The 21,234-nt window shown below is 42.2% G+C and overlaps 1 protein-coding gene across 1 annotated transcript in view; it reads left to right on the top strand.

Annotated features, from left to right (window-relative positions):
- Positions 1 to 21,234, top strand: part of IQGAP2 (IQ motif containing GTPase activating protein 2) — a 309,664-nt gene that overhangs the window by 36,999 nt on the left and 251,431 nt on the right. Inside the window, exon 2 of the mRNA XM_019968069.2 lies at positions 11,256 to 11,355. Coding sequence (XP_019823628.1) covers positions 11,256 to 11,355 — 100 coding nt within the window. The remainder of the gene's footprint in view (positions 1 to 11,255; positions 11,356 to 21,234) is intronic.

A 21,234-nucleotide genomic window follows, 5' to 3' on the forward strand; every position in this document is an offset into this window, starting at 1 on the left:
AATTTATATGGTTTCCAGCAGGGAAAATTGTGTTTTTTGTTGTTCAGTCCCTAAGTTGTGTCTGACTCTTTGCAATCCCATGAACTGCAGCACACCAGGCCTCCCTGTCCTTCACTATCTCCCTCAGTTTGCTCAAACTCAAGTCCATTAAATCAGTGATGCCATCCAATGATCTCATCCTCTGCAACCCCCTTCTTCTCTTGCCCTCAGTCTTTCCCAGAATCAGGATCTTTTCCAATTAGTTGGCTCTTCACATCAGGTAGTCAAAGATACTGGAGCTTCAGCTTTAGCATCAGTCCTTCCAATGGATATTCAGGGTTGATTTCCTTTAAGATTGACTGGTTTGATCTCCTTGCTGTCCAAGGGACTCTCAGGAGTCTTCTCCAACACCACAATTCCTAAGCATCAATTCTTTGGTGCTCAGCCTTCTTTCTGGTCCAGCTCTCACATCTGTACATGACTACTGGAAAAACCATAGCTTTGACTATACGGACCTTTTCCAACAGTGTTGTTTCTTTTTAATACACTGTCTAGGTTTGTCATAGCTTTCCTTCCAAGGAGCAAGTGTCTTTTACTTTTGTGGACTTAGTCACCATCTGCAGTGATTTTGGAGACCAAGAAAATAGAATCTATCACTGTTTCCACTTTTCCCCCATCTATTTAGCATGAAATGATGGGGACAGATGCCTTGATCTTAGTTTTTCGAATGTTTAGTTTTAAACTGGCTTTTTCACTCTCCTCTTTCACCCTCATCAAGAAGCTCTTTAGTTCCTCTTAGCTTTCTGCCATTAGAGTAGTATCATCTGCATATTTGAATTTGTTGATATTTCTCCCAGCAATCATGGTTCCAGCTTGTGAGTCTTCCAGCCCAGCATTTTGCATGATGTACTCTGCATAAAATAAAAGTCATGTAAATCTATCTGCTGATTAATGAGATATCAGTAATAACCATTAATAGCACCCTCAGAACAGTCTAATGGCCGCTGGGCCAGTTATCAAACATTTACATACAGGGAGGCAGTGGCACTTAGGTAAGGTAGAACTGGAATCCAGAGATTCCAGAACTTTGGAGTCAGGGTTGTTTCAGATCCCAGCTCTGCCACTGAACTGTCCTTGTGATCTTAGAATTGCCTAAGCCAGAATGACCCAACCTCTCTGCATTTCTTTCCCATCAGAAAAGTGGAGGTTCAAATTCCTGTCTTAAAGGGGGATAAGCGATAATATATGTAAAGTATCTGGCATGCGGTAAGTGATCATTAGGTGTTAATCCCTTCCGTATGCTACTTTCATGCGTGTATCACGAAGCGCTCACGTGAATGAGAGAAATATAGCATATGCGCCTGAAACAGAAAAACTCAACCAAGAAGCTCTTTTGTTTTCCTGCTCTTACCTTTGAACTGTTTGTGATTTATTTTTTCTTTTCTGCTAGTAGTCAAGGAGAAATGAGGCCACGCTTTCCTATTCTATTGTCTTCTAAGACTCCTAGCTTTGTGGCCGTATTCTCTGATATTCTAGGTCATTTGGAATAGTTTGAGAGGGCAAGGACAGAAAGTTACCAGGGACTGACTTCTCCTTGAGAACAGCCCAGGAGCCATCATTACGTAACCTGCTAAGTCTGTTTAACAGTTGTAAAATATCATTCCATGAAGTATCAAAGTGTAAGTAAATGTCTGTGTCCTTAAAATGTTCATTTTCTATGGAAAGCAGGGAGAATCATTTTAGGACTAGTTGTAAATTGGAGTGTTTTTGCACTGACCATCTTAAGGATAAAAAATTCATATCCAAGTGAGATAAGTTGAATTCCTTTCCCCTCCTTTAAAAATACTAGAAGCTCATCTAGGCTTAAGATTTTTATAATTCCTTCTGTAATTTTAACAATCAGGGTTAAAAAGTCTTATATTGGCTTTGGAAACTTGATACTCCATTCTTCCTTACTGAAATCTGTGTAGGAGCAGGTAGAGAGCAAATGGAACTTTCCCTGTGCCTATTTGGTAGCTAAAGAGGTGGTTTTGTCCCCAAATGCTTTTTTGCCATTATAATTGACTACAAAATACCAAATCTAGCAATAATTGCTTTTAATTTTTTTCCCAAATTGAGCAAAGTCCCAGACAGACCTGCTCGACTTCAGGTTGGCCACTTCTGTGTATGGATCTTAACATCTTCATGGTCTGCTTTGAGTTTCCATGTTATTTAAAATAGAAAAAAGACATTCTTGGTCAAATTTGCACAGTGGACCAAAATTAATTTTCTTCCCATGTGTGAGATGTAGAATGAGGTCCTGTTCTGAAAAGTTGTCCTGGGTTTTGAGATCTCGGGCTTGTTAGAAACAGATTGGCATCTTAGGTACTCAAGTATGATCACGTTCTTGGGAAAAGTTTGGCACCTTTTGCATCAAAGTGGGATCAAATAACTCTTTTTCATATGTTGATCTTAAAGCTATATATACTTAAACTGTGTTTGCAGAAAGGGATAAACGTTTCACAAAGCCTGAAATGTTTCTCATTTTTCTAAGAAATTATGATGAAAAATCTATCTCTTCTGAGCCTCAGTAACCTCACTAGAGGGCTTCCCTGGTGGATCAGTGCCAATGCAGGAGACCTGGGTTCAGTCCCTGGGTTGGGAAGATCCCCTGGAGAAGGAAATGGCAACCCACTCCATTCTTGCCTGGAGAATCCCATGGACAGAGGAGCTTGGTGGGCTATAGTCCATGGGGTCACAAAACAGTCGAACATGGCTCAGTGACTCCACAACAAACCTTACTGGAAAAAGCACACATGGGTAGCTCATCAGAGACCCTAACACTTGTAAGGAAACTGTAGTTTGTTGGTTACCCTTCTTTCCACTAGGAAATTCTCCTTGGAATGCTGAACTTGAAGATTTAGGGCTTTCTGGGAAGTGGCCACAGCCCCTTACTGCCACGTGTACTTTGAATATCCTCTGAAGTTGTGTGTGGATTTATAACTCTGGAGAGTCCTTAGAAATGGCTGATGCATGAGAAGTTCCAGGGTAGGCTTCAAATTCGTTCCCCCTCCCTTGGGATCTGAACAGTATGGCTGTATTAACATCAGGGCTTGGACTTAGTAGGACTAAGCTTGTGAAGGACGTAGCATCTCTGTCTATCAAGCACAAAACTGCATACATGTGTGCTGAGTCGCTTCAGTTGTGTCCAGCTCTTTGCGACCCTGTGGACTGTAGCCTGCCAGGCTGCTCTGTCCATGGGATTCTCCAGGCAAGAATACTGGAGTGGGTTAGCACAAAGCTGAGTGCACACCAATCAGCAGACTTTACTGAGCACCTACTATTTACCTGGCACTTGGTGGAGATGTGGAGATGGATGAACTGTCAGCCTGTGTACTCAGGGTCTCATAATTGTCATGGCTTGGTGAAACTCAATGTCTGTAACAGGTAGGATGGCAGTCTCTATTGTCGTTTCAATTTCTTTGGAGTGCCTGGGAATGTGTTTCAGGTTGCTAACAACTTCAACCCCAGGTTTGCCTGTTTTTCAAAAGAAACTTCAGTTTAGGGAAGTTTGATCATGTGGTCCTGTAAAACTTCAGATTAAGTAGCTGTGAAATGCTTCAGGAAGCTGGTAGGAAGCCAGAATATATCACGGGTCAGTTTACTGAGTATCAGCTTACTAGAAATCTCAGACTTGGGGTGCTCTCATTTTTGGTATCCCACCCCTTTTCCCAGTTTGAGGCTTTCAGAATCAGTTCTCTTCCTTGGGGTACACATTTCTGGTAGCCATTCTCTAAGTTCTGAGAGTGAGGATTTACCCATTTAAGTGAATCTCCCATGTCAAGGCTTTGGGTCTATCACCCAGGTGAGCTCAGTCTTAACTCTTACAAGATGGTTCAGTACACATTTGAGTCGAATGATATACCTGAGGATATTCAGAGTTCCTTACAGAAATATTGAGTCACGCAAAATAACAGTGTGTCCATCAAACACTAAATTGTGGCATGTTTCTATGAACTGATGATTCATATCATATTCTCAACCTGTTTTTCCTTAATACCATTTTGTAAAATGGGGGTTCCCATCCCTGGTTTTGTGACTCTTGCTAATGCTCCTTCCAGTATATCCCCACTTCTCTAAGCATCCTGTAGTTATGCCAGCAGTCGGGAAAGAATCTGCCTGCAATGCAGGAGACCCGGCTTTGATCCCTGGGTTGGGAAGATCCCCTGGAGAAGGGAATGGCTACCCACTCCAGTATTATTGTGGCCTGGAGAATTCCATGGACTGGGGAGCCTGGTGGGCTACAGTCCATGGAGTCAAAAAAGATTGGACTGAGCACTAACACTTTGACTTTCAGTTGTTTAATAAAAACTTCATGAGGGACTTGGTGTGTTGTTCCCTAGAACAGACTGGCACAGAGCAACCCCTCTAATATTTGTTGAACAAATGAATACATTTTAACGCAAAGGAGGTGGTGGCCTTGGTCTCCTGTGTGAAGGGGCAAGTAGAGTAGCTGAAGTGAACAAGTGACCGTGCCAACTCCTTCATGAGTCAAGACGGTCTGGGTCTCTTTTCACAGTGGATTTTGTGGGTGTTCTTAGGAAAATAAACTCTTTAGGGTTCCTTCTGTTTCTGACTTCATAGTTCTATTTCGAAAGCTTTTCTACCAACTCATTCTGTTCCTTAAACCTCTGAATAAACCCTATAATGTTTAGAAAAGGCAGAGGAACCAGAGAGCAAATTGCCAACATCCACTGGATCATCGAAAAATCAAGAGAGTTCCAGAAAAACATCTATTTCTGCTTTATTGACTATGCCAAAGCCTTTGACTGTGTGAATCAGCACAAAGTGGAAAATTCTGAAAGAGATGGGAATACCAGACCACCTGACCTGCTTCTTGAGAAACCTGTATGCAGATCAGGAAGCAACAGTTAGAACTGGACATGGAACAACAGACTGTTTCCAAATTGGAAAAGGACTATGTCAAGGCTGTATATTGTCACCCTGCTTATTTAACTTATATGCAGAGTACATCATGAGAAACGCTGGGCTGGAGGAAGCACAAGCTGGAATCAAGATTGCCGGGGAAATATCAATAACCTCAGACATGCTGGAATCAAGATTGCCGGGAGAAATATCAATAACCCCACATATGCAGATGACACCACCCTTATGGCAGAAAGTGAAGAGGAACTAAAAAGCCTCTTGATGAAAGTGAAAGAGGAGAGTGAAAAAGTTGATTTAAAGCTCAACATTCAGAAAACGAAGATCATGGTGTCCGGTCCCATCACTTCATGGGAAATAGATGGGGAAACAATGGCAACACTGAGAGACTTTATTTTTGGGGCCTCCAAAATCACTGCAGATGGTGACTGCAGCCATGAAATTAAAAGACACTTACTCCTTGGAAGGAAGGTTATGACCAACCTAGACAGCATATTAAAAAGCAGAGACATTACTTTGTCAACAAAGGTCCGTCTAGTCAAGACTATGGTTTTTCCAGTAGTCATGTATGGATGTGAGAGTTGGAGTATAAAGAAAGCTGAGCACCGAAGAATTGATGCTTTTGAAGTGTAGTGTTGGAGAAGACTCTTGAGAGTCCCTTGGACTGCAGGGAGATCCAACCAATCCATCCTAAAGGAGATCAGTCCTGGATGTTCATTGGAAGAACTGACGTTGAAGCTGAAACTCCAGTACTGTGGCCACCTGATGCAAAGAGCTGACTCATTTGAAAAGACCCTGATGCTGGGAAAGATTGAAGGCAGTAGGAGAAGGGGACGACAGAGGATGAGATGGTTGGATGGCATCACCGATTTGATGGACATGAGTTTGGGTAAACTCTGGAGCTGGTGATGGACAGGGAGGCCTGGAGAGCTGTGGTTCATGGGGTCGCAAAGAGTCGGACACAACTGAGTAACTGAACTGAACTGTGATTTCCATAGAATGTGCTTGCTTTACCATCTTTAGCCAATGTTGGCTAACATTACAGCAAGTGTTTTGTGAGTTGCTAATACTTCAGGAAGTAGTTTTTCACGATATCCTGTGTTTCTTAGTGTTCAAGGCAGCAAGTAAAGATGGACTTTAGAGGAAGTCTCAGTTAATCAATTTAAAAAGCAGTTTTGAAGGCACTTTAGTGATCTTCCCTTGGGCTTGACAGTGACAAGGCCCTTTCAACTTCGGCAGCAGCAGCGTGGCGCTGGGCAAAGAGCAGGGCCAGGGTACTGGGGGCCCTCAGCTGCAGCCCTGGCTCCGCCACTGACCCAGCAGTAACCATGGCAGTCCCTTCCCCTGGCTTGACCCTGTTCTCAATTGTAAGAAAGAGATAACGCCTGTCTTTCAGGGAGATGACGAAAACCACACAATAATATGGAAAAGTGCTTTATAGGTGGGAGTGTCATGCTGAGGTGTATTTTATCAGCTCTGTGAAGGCTCTTTAAATGGCAGGGTTAGTATCCACGCCTGTGTCCCTTATCAGAAGTTGCTACTTAGTAAATGTTGAGTAATGCAGAAATATTTGCAGGCAACCTCTGTGGCCCAGAGAGATCTGCTTTTGTTGTAATTAAGACGTTCTCACACTCGTAACCTTGGTGTTCACTTTGACACAATAGGTCATGAAGGAAGGAAGGTGAAGTTGAAGTGTGTGTGGTTGGAAGAGGAGTGGCCAGGGATGTGGGCCAGGTTAGGAGGGAAGGAAGGAATGTGTACAATGTGCCATGAGGACATGCAGTTTTTGCTTTGTTCACTGCCCCGTGTCTGGTGCTCTGACTCTTGCTTGGCTCATAGAATCTGTGAATTGAATGTTAGTCGAGTGAAGTCTACAGAACAGTGCTGTATTTCCTTCATCAGTGACCACATCCTTTATTCAACATAAATGGGCAAATAAGAGTACCCCAGGTAGATATTTTAAAGCCCGTCAGTACTTTCATGGAGTGTGCAGCGTCTGCAGGGAGGTGTGCTGACACCTGGAGGACACACGCCTGTCTCCTAGGATTTACTGTTAAAGCCGTGGAGGCGGCACGGGCGCAGAATGCAGGTTCATGCGCACAGGAAGACACACAGCGAGCCCAGACAAACCCAAACCTGAGGGTCTGGAGCAGCGAAAGGGCCACGCGCGGAGATTGGGTGGCTCATGCTCGGCACCCTGACATTCTCTCATGGTTTTCAGGGAGCAGTTTTTATGGGCAGAACATGGGGTGAGGGCTGAGGGGCATGTGGCTTTCTTCTGATTGGTTGTTGATGCGCTACTAGGGCGGTGCTTCGGGAATCTTGTTCTCTGCCTGAAGTTATCCTCTTGAGCGAGGGCCTTGGTTCTGCAGAAGAACTCAAATATATTGTTAAACATATTCCTTGAAGAGAAACCAGGATCCTGCCCTATAGATGCATTATTGGTTCTTGACTGCTCCTTTTTTTCCTGCTTCTCCTCCATTCCCTGATTAGTGACTGTTGGAATCTGTCCTTTGGTACTCAGGGAAGAAAGGTCTAGGAGGCTGAAACCTTTTCCCTGCAAACAAGAAACGAAAGACATGTAAAGAATTTGTCCCCAGGAGGCCCCCACTGGGTCCTGCTCAGTTTCGGTACCAGAAGAGAGGACATTGTGAATAGAATCCATCAGGGGAGACTTTGGGAAGGAAGTGGTCCTGGAGTTAAACCTTAAGGATGGGTAGAATTCCATCAGCTATAGCCAGTACATTGTAGTAGCAAGGTAAAGCTTTGTGGCGAGTGTGTGTTTTAATTCAAATATGAAGTCACATCTTCTCTTTGGGTGGTGACCTCAGTGTTTGAGAGCCCCCCGTAGCCCTGGGCTGGTGGGATCTTGCATGGCTTATGGAGGCAGTTGGGGGGCAGAGGTCTGAGCACAGTCCTGCTGGTGCTTCTCGCCTCCTCCTGGGTGGGCTGGTTGAGGCGGAAGGAAGGTGGCAGGCAGAGTGCCTCCTTTTGAAGGCGACCCCTCCCTTACCCCCTGAGGAGGGTAAAATGAGCAGGTGGACTCTGACTAGGAGTTTGCTATTGCTTTCAAGCTTTTAACATGTATGAAGGTACCAAAACATGAAAATATCCTGTGAGAAGTGGGAGGCATTCTTTAGACGGAAATTAAAATACGAAACTAGTAGTCATGGGGTGTCCTGGGAATGAACTGTTAGGAATAGTGAAGAGAGAGGACTAGGTGATGCTGTGTGGGCATGCGAGGTATCCTCTAAGGTGACCCCTAATGAGGAAACCATAATTTTGAAGTATATTCTTTTCGGGATGATGGTTAGCCCACTTTGTGAAGGTTCACTGCAAAGTGGTTGTTCACGTAGGGGAGGAGAGGAAACATGTTCTCTTCCAGAGCTGTGTTCTGTAGGAAATGAAGATCCATCGAAGGTTTGGAGACAGAGAATAACATCAGTAGGACTGTGTGTTACAAAGGGGCTTTTGGTAACAGTGAGGAGAATGGGCGGGGGAGGGACGTTGTTGTTGTTCAGTCGCTAAGTCATGTCTGACTCTTTGCAACCCCATGGACCGCAGGATGCCGGGCTCCCCTGTCCTTCACTGTCTCCTGGAGTTTGTTCAGATTCATGTCCATCGAGTGGGTGATGCCATCCAACCATCTTATCCTCTGCTATGCTCTTCTCCTTTGCCTTCAATCGTTCCCAGCATCAGGGTCTTTTCCAGTGAGTCGTCTCTTCACGTCAGGTGGCCAGAGTATTGGAGCTTTAACTTCAGCATCAGTCCTTCCAGGGAATATTCAGGAATGATTTCCTTTAAGATTGACTGGTTTGAGTTCCTTGATGTTCAAAGGACTCCCAAGAGTCTTCTCTAGCACTACAATTCAAAAGCATCAATTCTTAGGTGCTCAGCCTTCCTTATGGTCCAACTCTCACATTTATACCTGACTACTGGAAAAACTATAGCTTTGACTATACAAACCTTTGGTTCATCATAGCTTTCATTCCAAGGAGCAAGTGTCTTTTAATTTCATGCCTGCAGTTGCCATGACCAGTGATTTTGGAGCCCAAGAAAATGAAACCTGTCACTGCTTCCACTTTTTCCTTTTCTATTTGCCATGAAGTGTTGGGACTGGATGCCAAGCTCTTAGTTTGGGGAATGTTGAGTTTTAAGCCAGCTTTTTCACTCTATTCTTTTACCCTCATCAAGAGGCTCTTTAGTTGCCTCTTCTGCTGTTTCCTTTTCTTCCTCACCCATAAACAAAGACATTTCCTGAAGTTCTCTACTCGCTTTTTTCCCTCCCAGACTAATATTTCTAGCTCTAATATCTCTGCTCTTCATTTGGGCAAATGCCTTCTCAGGCTGTTTGCTCAGAGGTAAAGTGTGATAGATTACATACCTGCCTCAGAGAGAGTCCTGAGACTTAAATGAGACACTGCATACTAAATTCTGCCTAAGCCTTGAAGGAAATTAAGTGCTCAATAAGTAAGCATCTAGTACATATTCCCATGCTTATGGTATTCTGTCTTTTATATATTTGTGTGTGTATTTTATATATGTATATTATATATATATATGTTTATACATATCTATATCTATATCTGGGCTTCCCTGGTGGCTCAGAGGTTAAAGCGTCTGCCTGCAATGCAGGAGACCTAAGTTCGATTGCTGAGTCAGGAAGATCCCCTGGAGAAGGAAATGGCAACCCACTCCAGTATTCTTGCCTGGAGAATCCCATGGACGGAGGAGCCTGGTGGGTGACAGTCCACGGGGTCGCTGTATCTATATCTACATATTGATGAAAACATAATCTCCCCTTTCTTTTGAAGTCTTTGAGGATTTGGTTATTATTTTTAGATCTTAAGTGTTGAGCATTGTACTTGCCCAATAAGAGTTCAGATCTTGCTCCTAACTCCTTTTGCCTGCCAGATTGATGTTTCAGGTGCCTCATTAGTCGGATGTGTGCTTGGCCTTTCTTGGGGAATGAATGAGTGACCTTCATATCCTCTCTTCTGCTTGGGAGTGAAGTGAAGTAAAAGTCGCTCAGTTGTCCAACTCTTTGCGCCCCCATGGAGTATACAGTCCATGGACTTCTCCAGGCCAGAATACTGGAGTGGGTAGCCTTTTCCTTCTCCAGAGGATCTTCCCAATCCAGGGATCGAACCCAGGTCTCCCGCATTGCAGGAGGATTCTTTACCGTCTAAACCACAAGGGAAGCCCAGGGGTCCCGTTTAAACGGCTGATTGGAGCTGGCGACTGGGGAACAAAAGAGCAAACCCCGACGGTCCTGCCCCTTGTGCTGCTTACACACATTGTCTTCATTAGATGAGAAATCTAACCAGCGAGAAACCAAATTCATTTTACAGCCATCAGAATGGACACTCAGGACCGAAGAGGGGGAAAGGATTCTTTTTATGAGAGAGAAGTGTTGTCCTGTAAATAGGCAGCCAAAACTTGGCTGATGTGACTGTTGGCGGCTGCCGGGTACTGTTGAGGCCACAAGCAGAGGAAGTGCAGTCAGGAAGCAGGGAGGCTGAGTCCTCTACAGAAAAGCAGGGCTGAAGTGTGGCAGTTTATAAACTAGGCTCGTGTTGGAATAAAGGGTGTGGGCCTGAAGACTCTGCTCCCTGGCTGTCTCCATTGCATTTTTCTTTTGGGTACCTGTTGACCATGAAAGCCTCGTAAAGGCCAAGACATAAGCAAGGGAGGGATTTTAGTGACTTTGTCATCTGTAAAATAGGATTGGGATTGAATGAGATGCCTCAATCCCCTCTAGGAGTGGGAAAACACAAGTCCTTGCAGATTCTTTGTTCCACCCCAGAATTTCCAGGACAATCTGATTCTCTGAGCCACTGGACCAGTTCTAGAAGCCTGTTGAGGACAGTTGCTGGTAGACCATCCTCTAGTTGGTTTGAGGCTGTCTAAATCCTGTGGCATCACATCTGTGAGGTCTGATCGCTATTCTCTTTCTGTTGTGTAATGTCCATGTATACTTCAGAGGGCGGGAGGAGAAGGGGTGACAGAGGATGAGATGGTTGGATGGCATCACCGACTCCACGCACATGAGTTTGAGTAAGCTCCGGGAGTTGGTGATGGACAGGGAAGCCTGGCGTGCTGCAGTCCATGGGGTTGCAACGAGTCAGACATGACTGAGCAGCTGAACAGACTGATACTTCAGTATTGCAGTTTTTGCTAGAAATAATATAACATTGTAAAATCCAAAGGCAATTCTCTTTCTGTGGTTGATGTTTCAATACTCCCATCTCTCAGTGTTCAGTGTTGAGCTGCATGTGAGTTTTTTCTAGTTGGTCGTCTCATGATTTGAACACTGTTCTTCCAAGTGATGTGATGTTATCCTCTCTTTCCAGCTATTGTAGATGATGAAAGACTCTCTGCAGAGGAGATGGATGAGAGGAGGCGGCAGAATATCGCTTATGAATATTTGTGTCACCTGGAGGAAGCCAAAAGGTAAGAGTCAGACTTGGTCTATTTGTGCCCCTTCTCTTAGAGATGAGCTTTGGGTACTATATTTTTAATAACTCATTTGCAGCCTTGTTAGGACTAAGGTAATGGGAGAAGAATCAACCTGTGTGTTGTCAGTGGAAGAATTGAGAAAAAGTTGCTCCCACAGCCAGCATCAAGGCACTAGGGAGGCAGCTGTTCCTTTTTCTTCCTCAGAGCCTCCCAGGAAATCTCTTGGAAAATTACAGATTATTTTAAAATTTCTCGTCTCTCTGGTATGGATGTTGGGGGAGCTGCAGAGACTTAAACCAACTTCCTTTTCCTCAGAGTATCCTCAGATCTTTTTCCCAACCCTACACCAGTGATTATAATTATTACTATTATTATTAATTAATGTGTAATTATATATTCCTACATGCCCACAGCATGTTGGACTGAAGTCCATTGCTCACTAAGCTAGATGGCAGGTTTATGACAGCAGTCTCCTTTTTAACTCATGGGTGTGTGATCACTGAAGGTATGTTGTCTCTGAAAATTGCACTGACTCTTTTAGACTTTTTATGTTACAAGGAAATGTTGGCTTCTCCAAGGAGAAAGTGGAGATAAAGAAAGTATTTACACTTAGGCCTCTGTATCAGGGGAATCAGAACTTTGTCCTTTGCTGGATGCATACTGCAATGCCCGGATGCCTTGAGGTAGATTCTGACTTAATGCTTTGCACTGTGATCAAGCAACAGTATTGTTCCATGGACTGATATGTTTCAGCTCTCTTATCTCTGTAGAAAATAAACCTGGAGTTAATGGTCGTTGGTGTTAATTATCTCTGATCACTTATACATAACTACCTACAGAGCTCAAAGAATGAGGATTTTCATCAGTACTTTGTAGAAGAACATCCAGTGACACATGCACTAATTTGGCCTCAAAATTGCTTAAAAGGGGGTTTTCCAGGATTGTTTAATGTTTTCACAGTGCCTTTTAGCTCTAAGCTCTAAAGACTAAGTTTTAAAGGTTATTTAACATGTCTGGAAGTTGACAGGTTGCAAGTCACTGAAGACTCACTGTATGTCTAAGATTATTAAAAACATGCTTTTAGCCAAATTGTGGCTCCAGTTAGATAAGGATAGGGATTCACAGACATTCAAAATAAGCATACTTTCAATGAAAAAGTTTCAGGAGAGTTAGTGGAAACTTCTTCCTGATACACACTGTCCGTTCTAGGTTTTTGCCTCCAGGCTTCTAGAAGTGGGGAGCAGTGTCACACAGAGGAAAAGCTGTCTGACTGGGAGTCAGTAGACTGGATTTTCTGGTCTCAGCTTCACCATTTCTGAACTCTGTGACCTTGGACAGGTCAACCCTGTGGGAAGTTCAGTTTTGTCTCCTCTGTGCTGCTGCTGAGGCTAAGTCACTTCAGTTGTGTCTAAGTGTCCAACTCTGTGCGACCTCATAGACGGCAGCCCACCAGGCTCTGCCGTCCCTGGGATTCTCCAGGCAAGAACACTGGAGTGGGTTGCCATTTCCTTCTCCAGTGCATGAAAGTGAAAAGTGAAAGTGAAGTCGCTCAGTCATGGTCGACCCTCAACGACCCCATGGACTGCAGACTTCCAGGCTCCCCTGTCCATGGGATTTTCCAGGCAAGAGTACTGGAGTGGGGTGCCATTGCCTTCTCTGTGTCTCCTCTCTAATGGGATGATAAAGATGTTACCACTACCTGCCCTACTTACTTAATGGATTTTTTTTTCCCCTAAAAATCAACTAAGAAGGTTGTAAGTGTTCTTTAACCTGTAGTGCCAGTCAGGTGTATGGTGATAACAAGCATAGTTTTCTCCTGAATGTATCAAAGTGGTATCAGGATAGCTTGGAAGCTTGTCATCTTCTTTACTGTTTTCAGAATTGTGTACTTAAATTTTAGTTTCAAAAAGTCAGCGTAACAATTAGCCTAAGTTCTTTGAAACTGAAAGAATAGATGGTAAAATACACAGTTTTTCCTTTAAGATGGTTTTCCTAAACTTACCTTGCAAGTAGAGGTTTAGATGTAATATGTATTTATGAATCTTTTATTAATATCTGAACATTTCTTGTGACTTTCTGGGAAGTTGGTTTTTGGTTATGAAGTATGTAAAAATTATGTGCCTAGTAATACATGTGCTGTGATTTCAGAAAGCAGAGTATACAGAATTCTGATGGCCCTAAACTCAAAACATAAATGGAGTGAGTTAGTCTCTGTTCAAAAAGTTATTTATTTGAGATAGTTTATTGCCTGATTCTCTTACACTGTTAATGCATTAGGCATTTATTATATTGGATGTATTATAGTGCGTGCATGTGTGTGTTCCTGTGAGTGTAGTTGCTTTAGAATATTGAATTTCCATTGAATGGTGTACTTAGAATGTGAAAATTTAGCCAGGAACTGTTTCTTGTTTATTTCAGTTGAACTGACTTTGGTGTATTTTAACTAGAAAGGTGTTGGGTTCTGTATTTTTGCCTCTATTTTTCTTTCCAGAGGTGAGAACGGGTAGGATATTTAGCTTATATGTCCTGTAACTCAAAATTTTTTAAATTTCAGAATTGTTAGAGTCCAATAGATATATCTTCGATTTTAGTTTTAATAATTTCAAGATTCTATAATTGTTAATCTCAGACCATTTAAAAGTGCTTCATTCAGAGGGGATATCACTGCCAGTCTTATAGAAATAAAAAGGATGTTGACAGAATGTTATAAATGATTATATGCCAATGGATTGGTTAACCTAGATGAAATGTACTGTCTCCTAGAAAGACACAAACTACTAAAACGGACTCAAGAAGAAATTTTAAAAACTAAATCTTAGATGTAAAACAAGTAAAAAAAAAATTGAGTTAGTACTCAAAAAAAACTTCCTACTCTTTCAAAAAATGTGAGAGGAGGGAACACTTCCTAACTCTTTCTGTTGAGACCAGTATTACTCTGACACCAAAACCAGACAAAGATACCTCAATAAAACCTTAGACCAATATCCTTTATGAATACAAATACAAAAATTCTCAACAAACTCAAACTGAGTTCAGCAACATATGAAAAGGCTTATATACCACCAAGTGGGATTTATCCTAGGAATGCAAGCCTAGTTCAACCTAATAACCATTTGATCAAGACAATTCAGTGGGGGAAAAAAAGCAGTCTTTCAACAAACGATGCTGAGACAGCTGGATGTACACCTGCATAAAAATCAATGTAGATCCCTACCTCACACCATACAAAAATTATCTTAAAATGGTTTATTATGATAATTAAAATGTTATGATAATTATAATGGTTTGTTATGATAATTAAAATTTACCACAGCTGTAAATCTCTTAGAAGAAAACAGAAGTAAATCTTTGCAACCTTGAGTTTTTGAGTCAGTGGTTTTTGAGACAACACCAAAAGCCCAAGCCAAAAAAAAAAAAGAAAAAAGATTAATTAGACATCATGAAAATTAAACCTTTCTTGATTCAAAGGGATACCACCAAGAAACTAAAAAGACTACCCATGGAATGGGAAAAAATATTTGCAAATCATATACTTACTAAGTGACTTATATTCAGAATATATAAAGAATTCATAACTCAACATAAAAAGTAAATAGCCTAGTTTAAAAATGGCCCAAGTTTCTGAATAGACATTTTTTCCAAATCAGATACACAAATGAACCATAAGAACAGGACAAGATGCTTAACATCAGTCTTTAGGGAAATGCAATTTAAAACCACAATGAGATACCATTTCATGCTAGGATAGCCATAATCAAAAAGAATTGTTTGCAAGGATGTAGAGAGATTGGAACCCTTATACATTTCTGGTTGGATTGTAAAATGGTGGAGCTACTTTGTAAAATAGTCTGGCAGCTCCTCAAAAAATTAAATACAGAGTTACCATTTGGTCCAGCAATTCCACCACTAGGTATATCCCCAAGAAAATTGAAAACCTTTACATAAATGTTCACTGAAGTGTTATTCATTAGAGCAGAAAGTAGAAACAGCTCAAATGTCTATCTACTGATGAAGGAATAAACAGTCATCCATAGAATGAAGCATTCTTCAGCTATAAAATAAATATGAGCAAATCAGATTTAACAATGTATAAAGAGAACTATATGAATCACAACCAAGTGGGGTTTATCCAAGGTTTGCAAGGCTGGTTCAGCATTTGAAAATCAATTAAATGTGCTCTATCACATTAACAGTCTGCTGCTGCTGCTAAGTTGCTCCAGTCGTGTCCGACTCCGTGCGACCCCATAGATGGCAGCCCACCAGGCTCCGCCATCCCTGGGATTCTCCAGGCAAGAACACTGGAGTGGGTTGCCATTTCCTCCTCCAATGTGTGAAAGTGAAAAGTGAAAGTGAAGTCGCTCAGTTGTGTCCGACTCTTAGCGACCCCATGGACTGCAGCCTACCAGGCTCCTCCATCCATGGGATTTTCCAGGCAAGAGTACTGGAGTGGGGTGCCATTGCCTTCTCCGATTAACAGTCTAAATAAGAAAAATCATGTGATTATATCAATAGATGCAGAAAAAGCATTTGACAAAATCCAGCGCCTATTTATGATAAAAATTCTTAGGTAAGTTGGAATATAGAGAAACATCCTCAACTTGAGAAAGACTATTTACAAAAAACCCTACGGCTAACATCAGACTGCTTGGTGAGAAGCTTACAACTTTCTTACTAAGATTAGGGGAAAGGCAAAGATATTCCCTCTAACCACTCCTTTTCAGCTTTATAGTGGAAGTTTTAGCTAATGCAATAAAACAAGAAACGGAATAAAAGGTATAGGGTTTGAAAAGGAAGATTAAAAACTATCTTTGTTTGCAGATGACAAGATTGACAGTATAGAAAACCTGAAAGAATAATAAAAGAATCCTGGAACTAATAAGCAGTTAGAGAAAGCTTGCAGGATACAAGGTTAACATATAAGTCAGCTGTTTTCCTATGTACCAGCATTGAACAACTAAACACCATTTACATTAGCATCCCCCAAAATGAAATGTTTAGGTATCAGTTCAGTTGCTTAGTTGTGTCTGACTCTTTGTGATCCCATGAACTGCAGCAGCCCAGGCTTTCCTGTCCATCACCAGCTTCCGGAGCTTGCTCAAACCCATGTCCATCGAGTTGGTGATGCCATCCAACCATTTCATTCTCTGTTGTCCCCTTTTCCTCCTGCCTTCAGTCTTTCCCAGCATCAGAGTCTTTTCCAGTGACTCAGTTCTTCACATCACATGGCCAAAATATTGGAGTTTCAGCTTCAGCATCAGTTCTTCCAATGAATATTTAGGACTGATTTCTTTTAGGATGGACTGGTTGGATCTCCTTGTAGTCCAAGGGAGTCTCAAGAGTCTTCTCCAACACCACAGTTCAAAAGCATCAATTCTTTGGCACTCAGCTTTCTTTATAGTCCAACTCTCACATCCATACAGGACTACTGGAAAAACCATAGCTTTGACTAGACAGACCTTTGTCAGCAAAGTAACGTCTCTGCTTTTGAATATGATGTATAGGTTGGTCATAGCTTTATGTTTAGGTATAAATTTAGCAAAATATAGACAAGATCTATATGAGGAAAAGCACAAAACTCTGATGAATGAAATCAAAGAACCAAATAAACTGATAGTCCATATTCATGGATAGGAAGACTCAATATTGTCAAGGTAGTTCTTCCCAACTTGATCTATAGATACAATGCAGTCCTACTCAAAATCCCTGAAAGTTATTTTGTGGATATCAACAACCAGGTTCTAAAGTTTACAGGGAGAAGCAAAAGATCTAGAATAGCCAACACTATTGAAGGAGAACAAAGTTGGAGGACTGATGCTCCGTGACTTCAAACTTAATGTAAAGCTGCAGTAATCAAGACAGTGTGGCACTGGTGGAAAAAATGGGCAAATAGATCAGTGGGCTAGAACTGCGAGCACAGAAATGCCTGTAGATGCAGTCACTTGAACTTTGACAAAGGAGCAAAGCAGTACAGTGGAGCAAAGATGGTCTTTTCAACACATGGTGCTGGGACAACTGGACATCCACATACAGGCAGTGCGTCCAGACACAGACCTTGCATGCTTCACCGAAATGGGCTCAGGTGAATCAGATGTGCATGTAAAATGCGCAACTGTAAAACTCTGAGAGGATGATGGAGAAAACCTAGATGAACTTGAGTATGGCAAAGGCTTTTAAGACATAGCACTAATGTCATGATCCATGAAAGAAAGCATTGGTAAGCTGGTAAAAATGAATTTAATTTTAAATTCATTGAATTTAAAAGTTTCTGCTCAACAACAGACAATGTCAATAGAATAAGAAGATAAGTCACAGACTGGGAGAAAGTATTTGCAAAAGACATACCTGATAAAGGAATGTTATCAAAGATGCATAAAGAACTCTTCAAGCCCAACAATCAGAAAACAACCTGATTAATAAATGGCAAAAGACCTTAGATGACACCTCACCAGAGAAGATACACAGATGGCAAATACACATAGGAAAAGGTGCTCCACAGCATATGTCATCAGGGAAATGGAAAATAAAATGACAGAACACCCCTACACACCTACCAGAATGACCAGAATCTGAACAACGACAACACCAAATGCTGTCAAGGATGTGGAACACCAAGAACTCTCGTTTGTGGAAACGCAAAATGGTGCAGCCACTTTGGAAGACAGTTTCTTGCAAAACTAAACATTCTCACCATTTGTTGTTGTTCAGTTGCTAAGTCATGTCCAAGTGTGACCCCATGGACTGCAGCACGCCAGCTTCCCTGTCCTTCACCATCTTCTGGAGTTTGCTCAAACTCATGTCCGTTGAGTTGGTGATGCCATAGAAACCATCTCACCCTCTGTTGTCCCCTTCTCCTCCTGCCCTCAACCTTTCCCAGCATCAGGGTCTTTCCCAATGAGTCGGTTCTTCTCATCAGGTAGCCAAAGTATTAGAGTTTCAGCTTCAGCATCAGTCCTTCCAATAAATATTCAGGATTTCCTTTAGGATGACTGGTTTGATCTCCTTGCAGTCCAAGGGACCCTCAAGAGTCTTCTCCAGCACCACAGTTCAAAAGCATCAATTCTTTGGCTCTCAGCCTTCTTTATGGTCCAACTCTCACATCCATACATGACTCCTGGAAATGTATGTCTAGCTTTGACTATTACAGACCTGTGTTGGCAAAGTGATGTCTCTGCTTTTTAATATGCTGTCTAGGTTTGTCATAGCTTTTCTTCCAAGGAGCAAGCATCTTTTAATTTCATGGCTGCCGTTACCATCTGCAGTGATTTTTGAGCCCAATAAAATAAAATTAATTCTTACCATATCATCCAGAAATTGTGCTCCTTCTGTGTTTGCCCAGTGGAATGAAGGCTCTGTTCACACAGAACGCTACACAGGGATGTGTATAGAAGCTTTTTTCTTAATAGCCACAACTTGGAAGCAGCCACGATGTCCTTCAGTTGGTGAATGGATAAATGAACTTTGGTACATCCAAACAACAGAATATTATTCAGCACTTAAAGAAACTATCAAGCCATGAAAAGTCTCAGAGGAACTTTACATGCATATTATGATGTGAAAAGTGCTTATCTAAAAAATCTGCATACTATATGACTCCACGTATATGATATTCTGGAGAAGGCAGAACTGTGGAGACAGTAAAAATATCAGGAAAATGAGTATGGGAGCACAGAGGACTTTTTAGGACAGTATGAATATTCTGTGAGATACCACAATGGTAGATAAGTGTCATGATTTGTCCAAAGCCACAGAATGTATAGAAACAAGAGTGAACTTTAATGTTACTGTGAACTTTGGGTGGTTGTCAGTACAGGTTATTTTGTGGATATGAACTTGGGTGATTGTCATTATGAAAGTGAAAGTCGCTCAGTCGTGTCCAACTCTTTGCGACCCCATGGATATACAGTCCATGGAATTCTCCAGGCCAGAGTACTGGAGTGGGTAGCCTTTCCCTTCTCCAGAGGATCTTCCCAACCCAGAGATTGAACCCAGGTCTCCCACATTGCGGGCAGTTTCTTTACCAGCTGAGGCACCAGGGAAGCCCAAGAATACTGGAGTGGGTAGCCTATCCCTTCTGTGGTGGATCTTCCCGACCCAGGAATTGAAGCGGGATCTCCTGCATTGCAGGTGGATTCTTTACCAACTGAGCTATCAGGGAGGCCTGATTGTCAATATAGGTTCATCAATTCAAGTGAATGTTCCACGCAGGTGGAGGATGGTGATACTGTGAGGGGCCTGGGGCGTGTCTGGGGGCAGGGGATATGTGGGAAATCTGAGTACCTTCCCCTCAGTTTTGCTGTGAACCTAAAACAGTAGTCTTAAAAAACAAAGAAGGAAGTATTGCTACATATTTACAGCATGGGTGGATCTCAAGACTATGCTGAATGAAAGAAGCCAGACCCAAAGGGCCACATCCATTGTTATGATTCCGCTTATATGAAATGTCTAGAATCGGCACATCCTTAGAGACAGAACGTAGACTTGTGGTTGCCTAGGGCTGGCAGGATTGAGGGGTTTGGGGAGTGATGCTCATGGTGTGAGTGTTTTTGGCCAGGACTAAAATCTTCTAAGGTTGATTGCGGCGATAGTTGCACAATGCTGTGAGTGTACTAAAAACCACTGGATTGTTTTCAGTCAATTGAAAGAGTCAAATGTATGTAAATTATATCTCATTAAAGCTCTTGTTAAAGAAAAGTTCCCTTGCTCTGCCTGGCTTGGAGAGGTCCTTAGAAAACTGTGAAATACAATATTTAGCAGATAAAATGCACACAGAAGGTACTCCAAACACACATGAGATGTCTAAACGCTATTCATTTTTCAGGTTTTTTTTTTTGAGCATCCATTGTGTACAAACAGGCAGAATAGGGTCACTTCGAGAGATGGGAGCTCACACAAGCTAATAACACTTACTCGAAAAAAGCTCACTGCTGTGAGGTTAAAGCTTTTACTCATGGGTTTGAAATTCTGTCCTTCACTTATGTTCACTGTATTCATCTCTCTTTGTGTGTGCATAGGTGTCTCCCGATATTTAGCCCACTGTCTTCCTAAATCCCCCTCACGTATTCACGTCTCTGTTCCACCATCAGTCCACTGCCGGCTTCCAGAATCACTTGCTAGATTACTATGATGGTCTCTGACTGGTTTCCCCACTCCTCTGGTTGCTTCAGTCCTTTATCAGATGAATCTTTTCAAAATTCTGATTAGTTTAAAACCTTCTAGTGGTTTCTTAATACTCTGAGGATGAAACCCAAACTCCTGTGGGGACTCACAGGCTCTGCATAGTCCAGTCCTTACAGCGTCTCCTGTTTGATCGTGAGCCCATTCCCTATTGCTGTATCTTCCAGCTACATTCACCCCCCTTCATTTCAGTGTTCTCTCCTACACAGGATGTTTGCACTGTGTTAATCCTGTTTCCTCTTCTGTATCGAGTGAGACTCTGCTCTGTCTTCAGATGGTGGTGATTGTTGGTTTAGTCGCTAAGTCATGTCCGATTCTTGCGACGCCATGGACTGTGGCCCGCTAGGCTCCTCTGTCCATGGGATTTCCCAGGCAAGACTACTGGAGTGTGTTGCCATTTCTTTCTCCAGGGGATCTTCCCAACCCAGGGATTGAACCTGGGTCTCCTGCATTGCAGCCTGGTTCTTTACTGACTGAGTCACCATGGCAGCTCACTTTTTTCAGGAAATCCTTCTCTGACATCCCCATCTCTGACATCTGAATCAAATAACCCAGTTACAAGCTCTCAGTGACATTGTATCTCCTCCATATTTGAATGAATTACTTAGTGCCCAGCACTGAATTTTTGTTACTGATGAGGGTTGATTGTATTCTATTTCCTGTATGTTTTAGTTCTCCTAGAGGTAACAAGTAAGGTAT

This window comes from Bos indicus, chromosome 10, assembly GCF_029378745.1.
Source record: "Bos indicus isolate NIAB-ARS_2022 breed Sahiwal x Tharparkar chromosome 10, NIAB-ARS_B.indTharparkar_mat_pri_1.0, whole genome shotgun sequence".
NCBI lineage: Eukaryota > Metazoa > Chordata > Mammalia > Artiodactyla > Bovidae > Bos > Bos indicus.